General features: G+C 46.1%; 1 protein-coding gene across 5 annotated transcripts in view; it reads left to right on the plus strand.

The window, feature by feature from the left end:
- Positions 1-13,655, plus strand: part of MAP7D3 (MAP7 domain containing 3) — a 55,000-nt gene that overhangs the window by 8,746 nt on the left and 32,599 nt on the right. For all 5 annotated transcript variants that reach the window (XM_077774068.1, XM_077774050.1, XM_077774059.1 and 2 more), the window contains exon 2: positions 2,432-2,633. In XM_077774068.1, the coding sequence (XP_077630194.1) occupies positions 2,597-2,633 (37 nt within the window). In that variant the 5' untranslated portion in view covers positions 2,432-2,596. The remainder of the gene's footprint in view (positions 1-2,431; positions 2,634-13,655) is intronic.

Consider the following 13,655-nt stretch of genomic DNA (forward strand, 5'->3'; position numbering starts at 1 on the left):
TCTGATCAGCTGAAACAACACATAATAAAAAATTCTTCTCCTTAATTAGTCACCTGTCCTCCTACAGTCTGTCCCCCCACCGCCCGCGCCCAGCAAACGTTTTTTTGTTGTGAACTCGAGAAAATGTTTTCCCGAGGTAATCTCTCCCCCTGCAGGCAGCTAGCCTATCAACCTGGTGGATCGGCTCCCCGAGGAGCGGCTGNACTGCCACCCGTGCACCTCCTGATTCCTGTACGGGCGCATCCGGGAGGCCCAGCCGGCAGGGTGGTGCAGGCGGTACAGGGTGGTGATCACGGGCTGGGAAAGTCAGGGGGAACCGTGGGACTCTGGGTAAACTGCTCTCGGAGCCTCAGCTTACTCAGCTGCAAAATGGGGATCACAATTAATACCTCGTTGACCTTTTGTGAGATGTAAATGAGAAAATGCAAAGCCCTTGGTGACATCAACCATTTTATTATTATTATTAAAGACGATTGACTGTGCCAAGAACAATTATTACAAGAGTAAGTGGATTCCCCTCAACTAGGAGCTGTGATCTTGCTGCAGGTGATTTATTATAATCGTACTGAAAACTTCTGATTGCTTAAAACACATTCTAGCTTTCATTCTCATTCTGATAACTGTGGCGACAGAGGAAAAGGTAAGATTACACCTGACGCCTTGGGAGCCCTGGGCACGCCCCCCAAGGGTGGGAATGTCTCTCCGGAAATTGAGATTCTCTCGCTGGGGGCCTCAGGGGGTCCCGGTGAGCACTTCATTCAGCACGGAGCACCCTGCAGGGCCCCGGTGAGCACTTCATTCAGCACGGAGCACCCTGCAGCGCTTAAAGCTCCGGGAAGCGGGTAGGCTAAGCCCCAGCTCCTCCCGGTTTCGGGCCAGACCACGCTCTCCTCCCCACCGGAACTACTCAGGTTTCCTTTAAATTTGTAAATAGCGTTCATTACATCTCCAAACCTTGCTCCTGGCCTGGGAGCTATTCTCCTGGGAAGATGATTTTGCAAATAAGTTAATCGCATCCATTCTGGGTGGACTTTATCAGGCCAGCTTTTGCAGTTCTGGGACCAGTCTACTGTCACCGCTGCCTATGTTAACTACCTGTGTGGCCTTGGTCAAAACACTGGTCCTCTGTACTATGAAATGGGTTGCCCTAGAAACTCTCCGAGGACGGTTCCTTCCTGCTCAGACTTTCCAGGGTTCTAGGATTCCGGTCGGGAGGGGAGAGCGTGGGAAATGACACATATAGGCACAATTTGAAGGAGACCAGAGATGGCTCACGTATACTTAATAGTGCTGCTGCCCAGAGGAGTTCTTCTCCTAATCTCACCTTAGTCAAAGGGAGAGACTGCCTTGCAGAAACATCGCAAGGTTTCACAGATCTGTGAAATCCCATGAATTATCTGATCAATACAATGATTTCTGGTACTTTTTCCCTAGGCTGCCACAAGAAAAGACCAGACCTTGCAGCAGAGGCCATGCTCCTTTTCCTCACTAGGTGGCAGCAACACTTAGCTTTGCCAAACAGAAAAAGGGTCCCTTGTCAACTTGTATGACTATCAATCATCTAATGTTGGATTTGGGAGCATCGCCACGCTTTTCGTTTCTATTTCTATTTTTATTTTCCTGAACAACTAGTAATTGAAAATAATGGCACAGATTTCAGGGGGAAAGCCAGAAAAGAACCAAAGTAGTAACTGAAGAGGACCGTTTAATTTGTAGAGGGTGAAACAGCTGTGGCCAAGGTCATACCGCTAGGTGAAGGGGCAGACTGGGAACTAGAACTCAGTCGCTTAATTCTCAATCCCAGTCTCTTCCACTCTCCTTTGGGGAGGTAAATATGCCCAGTGGTTTCATTTAGCAACTGTACATCCTGAGGCAGATTAGTTAACCTCTCTGGACCTGGATAGAGTTCCTCATCTGTAATAAGGCCATAATAATGGTATTAACTTCCTAAGTTTTACAAAAATTAGGGACCAGGAGCATCTGGCTGCCTCAGTCGGTGGAGCAGGCAACTGTTGATCTCGGGGTCGTGAGTTGAAGCCACACATTGCGTGTAGAGATTACATAAGGAAATTAAAAAAAAAAGGGGGAAAGAAAAGAATTACAGACCATGCGTGGAAGGGACAGAGAGGCACATCACACTCAGAGAGATGTGTCACCGGCAGGTGTGTCACACACACAGGTGTGCCTGAAGACATTTTGTTCCACAGTTTCCCACGGCAGAATCTGATACAACACACAACGTACAGTTTTCCTTCTCTTCTCTCCACACAGGGCAGTGTGTGCATTTTTTAACAAAAAGCCGTAAAGCTATCCTCGGGAAATCAGGAATGGGAGAGGATAGTCAAGGCCTCTTTCAAAGCTAACTGTCTCCCAACAGTCTCTGATTCAGGTATGGAGGTGAACGGTGTCTAACTCCAGGTCTCTCCCATAGGAAAAGAAGTGCGAGGTGGCTGCTGCTTCACTTACCCTCACCTCCATCACTCGCCCACTACGGTAAGACAACGGTTAAGACCTGCGGCAGAGGCGCAGGGCCTGGCTGAGAAGACGAATCTCTGAGTACCACACCCAATCTAGTTCATCGGACTCCATTTGAAACATGCAGAAGACCATCAGCATCAAGGACATCAATGCAGGTGAACCTCATCATCCTCCTTCCAGCTCCATTGATGGGGGGAGGGGCAGTGCATTTGCAAATATCAGAGTGAAATTGTCCTTAGGTACAAACTATTGAGTCTCTCCAGAAAGCCTTGGGCCAGGCTAGGTAACGTGTGGCCTGTTAGAGTCGTATAGAGTCACTGTAGCTAAATTAAATCCAAGTGATGGTAATGCCTGCCGTTGATAAAATGCCTACACATGTATACAATGTTTTGTCTACTCTTTACAAAGCACTTTGGGATTTGGGTCTCATTTGATCCTTGAAACAACCCTGGAGTCAATGTGGCAGATAAGTTACCATATCAAAAATGAGAGTATGAGAGGCAGGACAAGATCAAGCACAAAGAATATCAAAGCAAACAGACATGAATTCATATCACAGCTGTAGCACTTCCTAGCGGTGTGACTCTGGGCAAGTTAAAAATATTTCTAAGCCTCAATTTATTCATCCATAAAATGGGGATGATAATAGAGTCCACTCTAAGGATTGCTGTGAGGATTAAATGAGATGATGCACAGAGCCAAAGGGCCGTGACGTGCAAAAATGTAACTTATTCTTCAGTGACTATTTGTTAGCGATAGAAGTCAGAACGGGCACCCCAAGCCCAATGTTGAAATTCAAGTGCATAGACACATAGATCTCCAGTTAGATTTCTCTTTGCAAAACGGCAGGCTTTTCTTCAAAGCCCAAATCGCCTTTTTGTTCATGATGGGAAATTCGCAAGTGAATCTCCGCCATATTATTTGGTGAAGTGCTTGGGACAGTCACACCCCACGCGAGGCTCTATTTTAATACAGAAACCGTTCATCCTGTTCTGCATTATCATGGTCACTTCTGCTCCAAGACACTGAGGAGGAGGAGGAAGTCAGAAAAAGGGCCAGGAAAGCACTAACACTGCCAAGAGGGTGGGAAAGGAAGTTTCAGGCAAGAGTCCCTAGTTCCTCTTGTATGCCTAGACAGAACACTTAACCACTTATTTTTCCAATGGTATAGCCTCTCCTCACTGGGTGACACACAAACACAGTCAACTGGTGGTATTTCTCTGGAAAGCAATCTGGTTTGAGAGCTCTTTCTGTGTTTCATTCCATTTTTGAGAACATATTTGCAGGAAACAACCCCAAAAGGGGCAGGACGGTGGGAGGGTGGTGAGCTATGGAAGGTTTTCCAAGCGCCACTATTTATAATGGTGAAACACTGAAAACAACCCAAATGTTCAGTAATGGTAAAGTGTCTATAAAAGAAGTAGAGCCTACTGACCAGATGGAATGCTCTTTAGGCAGCATACACAAATGTGGTATAGACACAAATGTTACAACTATGTAAACCTAAAATATATGTGGACATGAATATGAAGGAAGGAAAATGCGTAGCGGCCAGAACATATTCATTCAGTTTTGTGTAGCTACTATGCATGCCACTTTATAGACCTTGTCTCATTTAATCTTCATGGCAACTAATCATCTTGTCAATTTCCACACACACAAATGCCCCGAGCTGGGATTCTCATCTGAATTGTGTATAATGGCATTTTTTTATTACTTTTTCTAAAGTTTATTTATTTTGAGAGAGACAAAGACAGTGCAAGTGGGGGAGGGGCAGAGAGAGACAGGGGAGAGAGAGAATACCAAGCAGGCTCTGCTCTGTGAAGGTCTCACGAAACTGTGAGCATCACCTGAGCCGAAACCAAGAGTTGGACATTTAACCAACTGACCCAACCAGGCTCCCTTTTTTTGTTACTTTTTAAATGTTTATTTTATTTAATTACTTTTTTTTTTTTTTGAGAGAGAGCACACATGCACATTCAGGGGAGGAGCAGGGAAAGAGGGAGAGACAGATTCCCAAGCAGGCTCCACACTCTCAGCCCAGAGCCCAATGCAGGGCTTGATCCCACAAACCATGAGATCATGACCTGAGTGGAAATCAGGAGTCAGGTGCTCAACCAACTGAACCACCCAGTCTCTCTCTGGTGCTTCTGAGAATCCCAGCACTCCAAAGTATTCCTTAACTTGTTTTTTTTTTTTTTAAATGCTTGTTTATGAGAAAGAGAGAGACAGACAGAGCGTGAGTGGGAGAGGGGCAGAGAGAGAGGGAGACACAGAATCTGAAGCAGGCTCCAGGCTCTGAGCTGTCAGCACAGAGCCCGACACGGGGCTCGAACCCACGAACTGTGAGATCATGACCTGAGCTGAAGTCGGAGGCATAACTGACTGACACCCAGGCGCCCCTTCCTTAACTTGTTTTGAAAGGTATGGTGCAAAATGCCACTGGAGAAAAATATAACTGACTTTCTTATATTAAAACAATACACAATTCAAAATACTGTGTTACTGTCACTCATATTTCCATGAATTTTGGAGACCATGCTGCAAGTGCTTCCTTTCTACCACACCCAGAGAATTGGCAGAGATGACAGGGAGGGGGAAATGTACTGAGAAAGAATCTGGAACCAGGCACAGATAGTGTAAGTGAAAAATGTTGAAATTCTGTGCTGTGACATCCCCAGGGCCGAAGGGAAACTTGAATCGGCTTTGGTTTCAGTTAGCATTAAAACAGCCTTGTTATGGAGGAGGCACTATGTCCCCTACATGTGAGCTGTCCTTCCTCGGTGGGTGGAGTGGAGTGTTTAACCGTGTGACCTGCGTTAACCCCCACAGACCTGAGGTTCTTCAAGGCCCATGGGCCTCCTTCTTTGCCTTCCTCCTCAGAGAACAGTTCTCTTCAGGGCAGCTTCGTGGCTCAGTTGGTTAAGCATCTAACTCTTTTATTTGGTTTGTTTTAAATGTAGTATAAATTTTTTTAAGTTTATTTATTTTGAGAGAGAGACAGCAAGTAGAGGAGGGGCAGAGAGAGAGAGGGAGAGAGAGAATCCCAAGCAGGCTCCGTGCTGTTAGTGCAGAGCCCGACGTGGGGCTCGATCTCACCGACCGTGAGATCTTGACCTGAGCCAAAACCAAGAGTCTGATGGACTTCAGCTCAGGTCNATCGAGCCCCACGTCGGGCTCTGCACTAACAGCACGGAGCCTGCTTGGGATTCTCTCTCTCCCTCTCTCTCTCTCTGCCCCTCCCCCACCCATGCTTACTCTCTCTCTCAAAATAAATATTAAGAAAAAAAGAGAACTATTCTCTTCTTGCAAGATCTGATAAGGCCATGTCCGTTTGGAAGAAATGAGGGGAGCGCAGATCCTACTGGCTGCAGTGTATGTTTGGGCTGCAGCTCCTCCTGCTTTGTGACTTCCCTAGGAGGACGTGTGCCTGCACGCAGGGGACAGGGTCTGTGACTGCAAGCCACCGCAAGGGAACAGGCCCTACCCTGCCTCCTTCTGAAACAGACCGTCTCCTCCCCTACAGCAGGGGGAAGCAGAGAGGGAAGGAGGGCGGGGAGCACTGAAGTGTATGAATGATTCCTGTGTTTGTCTCCCCCCAGACAAGCCTCTTTGTTAGAGAGTTAAACACAATTGTTATTCTTTGCGTGAAAACTTGATCTCTTGTCTCTGACTGCAAACCCTTCTTCCAGCATTTGAGCTCCAAGATGCTTACTCTCTTGGTCTCTCGTCTTTATTACCCCATCACCTTGTGAAACATCTCCAGCCCTCTGGCTACAAGTGAAAACTCGGGGCAAGGGGTTGGAGCGAGTAGGCAGGATTAGAAAGCGTGGAATTATTCCAATCTGAACTGTGTGCTATGTTATCATTATTAATCGCATTAGGCATTTTAGGGGATAATTCTACTGGCCTCGTGGCATAATTGCCAAGAATAAGTGAGACAGTATGAAAAAAGCATGTCACTCGGTGCTGGACATGTGCCTCCAAAATGTTAGCTGTTGTTATTACTACTATTCGATACTGAGTTTATAATGTATATGGAGAACTGAACCTGATCCTTTATATCAACAGTTTTTAATAGGTATTTTTTTAACGTTTATTAATTTTTGAGAGGCAGAGCGTGAGCGGGGGAGGGGCAGAAAGCGAGGGAGACACAGAATTCGAAACAGGCCCCAGGCTCCGAACTCTTAGCATAGAGCCCGACACGGGGCTCAAACTCACTGACTGCAGGATCCTGACCTGAGCTGAAGTTGGATGCTCAACCGACTGAGCCACCCAGGCGCCCCATCCACAAAACAGTCTTAAGCAACTGTTATGCTCATTTTACAGATGACGAAACTGAGGTTCCATATCAAGTGGTATTGAAGCGGTGGGACTGGGACCCAGGCCACCACACCATAATGGGCAAAGGGGATGTTTGGGGACTTAACAAGTTAGCCAATCTATCACTCTCCTCGTCACTCTCCAGTTACTAAATTTTGAAAGCTTATATAAAGACAGCATTTCTCCCAGAACCAATTTCCTTCAAATGTCATTTCCTCCTTCTGTAAACAGACTGAACACATCCCTGACTCACATTTGAACAAAGTCATTTCACATTTTGAATTTTCTTTCCCCTGCAGTCAGCCCTATGGCAATGCCACAGGCCCAGGGCCCAATTCCAGCTCCTAGTGGAGGATGTGTGAATACCATAGGCTAAGAAAATAGCGGGAGACCAACTGACAGTGATCCCCAAAGTGCTATTTTACCCAGCTTTTCCCCAGCAGGCCGTGGATTAAGATTTAAATGAAACATATGGAGATGGCAAAAAGCATATGTCAAGCCTGCTGTGGCCCATGTTCCTGTCAAGTGCATGCACGGGGTCATTTTTAATCATGAAAACACGGCCAAGCAGGCTTCCCAAATATTTCTACAGAACTCAGATTGAAATCAGTGCTTTATTTCTCACACCTTCCTTCTGAAGTCAGACTCATCTGCAGTACCCCAGTGTACACACATCCAGAAGGAACCAGAATTTGGCACACACACACCCTGGTCCTCCCAGAAAAAGAACTGGTTAGTTCCAGGAGACTGAACAGTTCTTCCCGAATATGTTTCAGTTGAATTAATCACCCGCAGGCGTAATAATAAATATCACCACCGACAACACAAACCCGCTACGGAACACTGTGTGGAGTTCTGAGGATAACACATGTAAAAATTTACCATCCAATAAATAGCAGCCATTTATATCACCTGGTTGTAAAAGCTACTTCTTCCAGGAAGCCTCCCAGGTTATGCTGCTGCTTGGTCACCTCCCCCATTCCCACGCCCACTCCCAGATTCAAATAGCAATTCAATTTTGCTACTCTTCTTACCCTTGGCATAGGCTGCCAGGCACTGTTTCTAGCGGCCCCTGCTTGTTCTGGCTCCCCGCACCTCTCTGGAAAGCCCCAGAACTCTGGACTCAGTTTATCCTGAATTTGAATCCTGTCTCTGTGAGGTGGGGGAGTGAAGTGGCACGCAGCAGCCAAGGTGTTTCCCTGGTTTTGCTGCCGCAGAAAAGAGTTCCCGGGACAGGGTAATGAGAATTGAGTCAGATAGGGCTCACGTCATTGGACCCCTCGCAAAAATCATGGTTGTTCAACCTTCTTTACGTGTGCCTTTGCCAACGTAGCCATATCTCAATCTATTTCCCTCCCATCTCCCTTTTCCGTTTCATTGGGAGGATATGGGTCAAATTCCAGCTGGATTACATAATGGTTCCCAGCACCGGATCCCGGATCGGCAATTGCTCACTTCTTTTTCTTCCAAAAGACGATTTGGACAGCCTTTCACGCATGTGCAGAGAAAAGAGCATTAGATGGGGTTCCAGCTTCGGGAACGTGAGTCAAAATGAAGGACTGAAGGTCGTGGACTTGACAGTCATTCCTAGCTCTCACCTTCTGTGATTGTCTCAGACAGTAATATCTAGAATCTAAAGAAAAGCAAAGTCAAGGGTCTGTGTCTTTCTAGAGCAGAGATCTATGGTCTATTTACCCACTGGTCTCGGAGACAGCCTGCACATTTTCTCTTCTCTGCCCTATCCGCCCCAAGAGTCTTATCTGGAAACACTCCTCTGGGGCCCGGAGGGGCTGGCTGTTGGGCGAATCTGACTGTGGGAAGTTTTGCTCTGTGTTGCTGAGTCCTTCAGCCCAGCTGCACACAAGGATGAGAACCCGTTGGCAAAACTCGCTTAGGCTCTTGGCTGCCCGAGTGTGCATTCCACTAGACCCACGTGCTCTGGAGAGTGTACACACAGGTTCCCTTGTACTCTGGGTCCCCCTTGTTCCCCCCTGAAAGTACACATTCTCTAAATAGATCTGCCAGCTGGCCTTGAACGAACAATGGGGTTTGCAGTGCAGGCTTTCGACTACAACCGTATCAGCCCATTGACAAGCAATTAAGTTTTGCAAGGGGACATTCCGTTTTTCTGTAGATATTTTTAATTTTGAAGCAATTTCTACACCCAACACAGGGCTTGAGCCCACAACCCTGTGCTCTGTGGTCACATGCTCTACTGACCGAGCTTGCCTGGTGCCTCAAGTCTCAAAGTTTTAAAGACCTAAGAGTTTTTAGAACACTACGTAGTCCCAGATAGAACTTGAGGATTCATGAAGTGCGGTATATCAATGTGGATGAGACGCCGTCCGTCTACACAACCCTCAAGCATCTAGATCAACCGCACAGCAACAAACCATTCCCTGTGCTACAGAGGCCTCAGTTTACCGCATGATAAACCTAGGGGCTGAGTGTAGCGGGTAAAGAAAGGGACAGGATCTACCGTAAATCTGACCAGAGCTCCCTGGGAAACGTGTCTGCCTCTCCGACTGTCTGTCTGTCTCTCTCCAGCAGAGTTTTTTTTTGCATTTCACCCCCTGTGTGTGAACTGGGTGTTTCCCTCTCGGGTCCTCCAACTAGCTCCTTTTAAAATGTAGGAGCCTATGTGTGGTGGAGGGAAAGAGAAGGAAAACCGAGTATGTTGTGTGTTGTATCAGGCTCCGGCACAGGAAACCATGGTGCCGAATGCCTTCAGGCATCCCTGCCACAGCTCCCTGTGTGTGTGATGCCCTCCCTCCTCTGTGATGCCCTTTCCTGTGTGTGTGGCCTCCAGGTGACGCCTTGATGCCTTGGCTTTCAATCCACCCTAGGGTACAGCAGCCGCCTGCCCAAGGTAACAAAAAAAGTGTGAAGTGTCAGGAGGTACAAGACGCTAGATCTATATTAGCATTTTTCATACTTATCACCATCAAGGCGTAATAACATTCAGTACTCAGGTCTACTTGGCATCACACTAGACATTGTTTGGTATATTTCCTTAGAGGTGTATGGGATACAACTAATAGCGCTTAGAGAATCAGAAACTGTGGGGATGGGGCCCAGCAATCTGCATTTTAACAAACTACCCCGACTCCTCTTTTCTTCTCATTTTCTCCCATCTGGATTTCACCAAGTTTTAGCTTCATTAGAAATTCCGAAGTGTCTGTAAAGGGCATTTCTTGATATTTTATGCTTTTGGTATCCTCTGAAGCTTCCTTTATACTACAGACCTGTATTTAGAATGAGAAGGCCTAGCCCATGTTTGCTCTACTTTATTTAAAGTCAAAGGGGGGAAACAGAGGACATTTTCTTGCCCTTTAATAATAATTTTAAGTCTAGACCTTTTCAACCCCCCAGTGGCCATCCAAAATATTTTCATTTCTTCCTCCTTCAGTACTGTAGAGGCTGGTAGTACTCTCTCTCGTTCATTCAACAAACATTTCATGCAGGATAAACTGCATTTTCTTCACACTTGCGTTTTGAACTCAGTCCTGAGTACTCAGCATTTATTGATTCTGCTCAGCCTTTCTAGAAGAAAGCTGCTTAAGAGGAATCCTATTCGGGGCGCCTGGGTGGCTCAGTCGGTTGAGGGTCTGACTTCAGCTCAGGTCATGATCTCACAGTTCATGGGTTTGAGCCCCGCGTCGGGCTCTGTGCTGACAGCTAGCTCAGAGCCTGGAGCCTGCTTCACATTCTGTCAATAATAAATAAGTGTAAAAGAAAAATTAATAAAAAATAGTTTTAAAAAAGAGGAATCGTATTCATCTCCACTGCAAGTCATCTATTAAACACCCATTTTCTTTTTTTTTTATTTTTTTTAATGCTTTATTTATTTCTAGGAGAGAGAGAGAGAGAGANCTCTGAGCTGGCAGTCAGCACAGAGCCCGACGCGGGGCTCGAACCCACGAACCGCGAGATCATGACCTAAGCGAAAGTCGGACGCTTAACCGACTAAGCCACCCAGGCACCCCTAAACACCCATTTTCAATGGTTTCTTATTCAATACTTTGAGTCAATTCTATCAAAGGCTTAAGAGACACCTACAGACACTTGGGTTGGGAGATATAGTTGTAGGAAGACATTACCAATTATAGAAAGTGCAGCTTTGAAAAGGCTCAGTAGGGGCGCCTGGGTGGCTTAATCGGTTAAGCGTCCGACTTTCGCTTAGGTCATGATCTCACGGTTCGTGGGTTCGAGCCCCGCGTNAGTAGCCTGAGTGTGGGGGCTGGATCAATGAAAAAGCAGAAGCCACGGGTTAGAAGTTAAGTGTGGACTAGAGATCGTCACCTGGTAAACTGGGAGACAAGTGGAAGGAGTATTAGACATATGTGGGCTTGAGTCTGGGCCCTGCCACTTCCTAGCTGTGCTAACCATGGACAGGTTAGGCAACCTTCTCTGTGCCTATTTCCTCATGTGTAAAATGAGGATGAGAATAGAAGCTACCTTATAAAATGGTGGTGAGGATTCTGTGAAATAATCCATGCAAAGCCTCTTGCCCTGCGCCAGTCATTGGGTAGGCACTGGACAAATGGCACCTCATACTATTTACCCTNAACGTAGGAGGGAAGAAAAGTGCCGATTTGGGAAAAGAAAGGAAAATGTGAGTAGATTTGGCAAGAGATGAGTCCAGAATGAAACCTCACTCCTCCCCCTGCAGCACAGCTGAGCTGCAGCAGATGGGAGGTAAGAGGCAGAAATGCGAGGCGAAGGAACTCAAAGCCAGATCCCTGCCTCCACTGTGTGCACGATGGCTGAATCTGACAGGTAGTTCCGGGATGGACAGGAAGAGCCGTCCCAGGGCTGTGAAGCTTCAAAGTCACAACACAGGGCTGAGGTGCTGGCAGTTGCGNCATTCTACCCAAGCTGGCAGTCTTTACTTCCAATATTTTTCTGAGAAATATACAGTCTCGTGGGGGCTCCTTGGGGAGCTGCTCTAGCCACAAGGAAACCTCGAAGGGGGGCCCTGATGTCTAATAATCAGTGTAGAATCAGTGGAGGACAGGGCTCCTTCCCCGTCTCCTTCTCCCCAGTTGGCCAGCCTCAGAGTGGGTGGTCAAGTTTGAGTGACTCCCCCTTTGGAATTAATGAACTGAACGAATGCTGAAGTTCACAGTGGTCTATCAAAGGTATTAGGGAGCAAGAAGAGTGATCTATAGATTAAAAGAGACTAAGAAGGTATAACGGTGCCATGTGTGCACCTTGTTTGGATTTTTTTTTTAATTTATTTCTGAGAGAGAGAGAGAGAGAGAGAGAGANAGGTGCCCCTGTTTGGATTTTTTAAAATGCTGATCAGAGAGAGAGAGAGAGAGGGAGAGAGAGCGAGGGAGAGAGAGAGAGAGCGCGCACTCATGAGTGAGGGAGGGGCAGAGAGAGAGAGAGGGAGACGGAAGATCTGAAGCAGGCTCTACACTGAGAATGCAGAGCCCTACGTGAGGGCTCAAACTCATGAACCTCATGAACCGTGAGATTGTGACCTGAGCCAACGTCTAACTGACTGAGCCACCAAGGTGCCCCTCCCCCCCTTGTTTGGATTTTTATTCAAACATAAAAAATAAGACAGTTGAAAAATGGAACACCAATGAGGTAGATCATTTTATTTGCCCTGCAGCATGTTTTTCAAAACTTTGACTGTTGTCATCTAAGAGATTTTACATTAAAATCCAGATTTCCAGGCCTGCCTGGGTGGCTCAATCAGGTGGCTGACTCTCAGGCCATGATGGTGCCCGGGGTAGAGCCCAACCTGGGATTCTGCAGGGACAGCTTCGAGCTCTCTTGGGATTCTCTCTCCCTCTCTTTCTCCCCCTCCCCCATGTGCTCTCTTTCTCTCTCAAAATAAATAAACTTAAAAAAAATTTTTTTTTTAAATCCAGATGTCCAGCTACCATGGGCTGGAATGAAGGAGTAATTGCTCTCTTTTGGTCCTCAGATTCACAATAAGTGCCAATTCTTCATGATTTCTCATCCCTCTGAGCTCTTTAATTATTCACCCAGCTCCCAGCAAACCCTGCCTGCATTTGATTTTTGGTAAACCGCCTCCCCCCACACCTGGGTGGGAGAAAGTCCTTTAAAGGCTCTAAATGCTGAAAAGATTAGGGAGGGTTCTTCCCCCATTTGTGATTTCAAATCAAATTTGATTTTTAGTCAAAGGGGTGGTGTTTACAAGTCAGCTGAAGATACACATTCTAGATTTTGAAAATTCTCCCATTTTTTATGTTAGAGTTTCAAACAGAAGAATTGAAAGAACAGCAAACAAACATCTATATAACCATCCAGATTCACCAATTTTTAACATTTTGTGATGTTTGCTGTTTTTTCCCTCTGAACTGCTTGACGGGAAATCTCAGACATTATAATGCTTTGCCCCTAAATTCTTCAGCATTTATTTTTTAAGAAAAAGGACATTTTCCTAAGTGACCACAATATCATTCTCACGCCCATGAAATGTGATCTTGATACAATGTTATCTAATACACGGTTCATATTCAATGTATCCAGTTGCCCAGTGATGAAATGCTCTTTAAAGCTATTTTTTAAAAATCTTGTTTCAAATCAAGGACGGTGTTTCACATTTACTCTCTGTACTCTCCTCTGATCTGGAACACTCCTCTGATGGTTTGCCTTTAATCCTTCCCGACAGTAACATTTTGAAGCACCCAGGCCAGTTGTTTTGCAGAATATGCCACCGTTTGGATTTGTCTGAATGTTTCCTCATGATTAGATGGTTTCACTCTCCAACAATGGGTTCAACATTTTGAACACTTTTGCAAGAAACTACAAAAGGTGCTGTTGCATTTTTCTAGATTGTCCATCTGTGAAGGTCTAGGTAAAGTCAGCAGAGC

Source organism: Crocuta crocuta, unplaced genomic scaffold (assembly GCF_008692635.1).
Source record: "Crocuta crocuta isolate KB4526 unplaced genomic scaffold, BGI_CrCroc_1.0 scaffold241, whole genome shotgun sequence".
In the NCBI taxonomy this organism is placed as follows: Eukaryota; Metazoa; Chordata; class Mammalia; order Carnivora; family Hyaenidae; genus Crocuta; species Crocuta crocuta.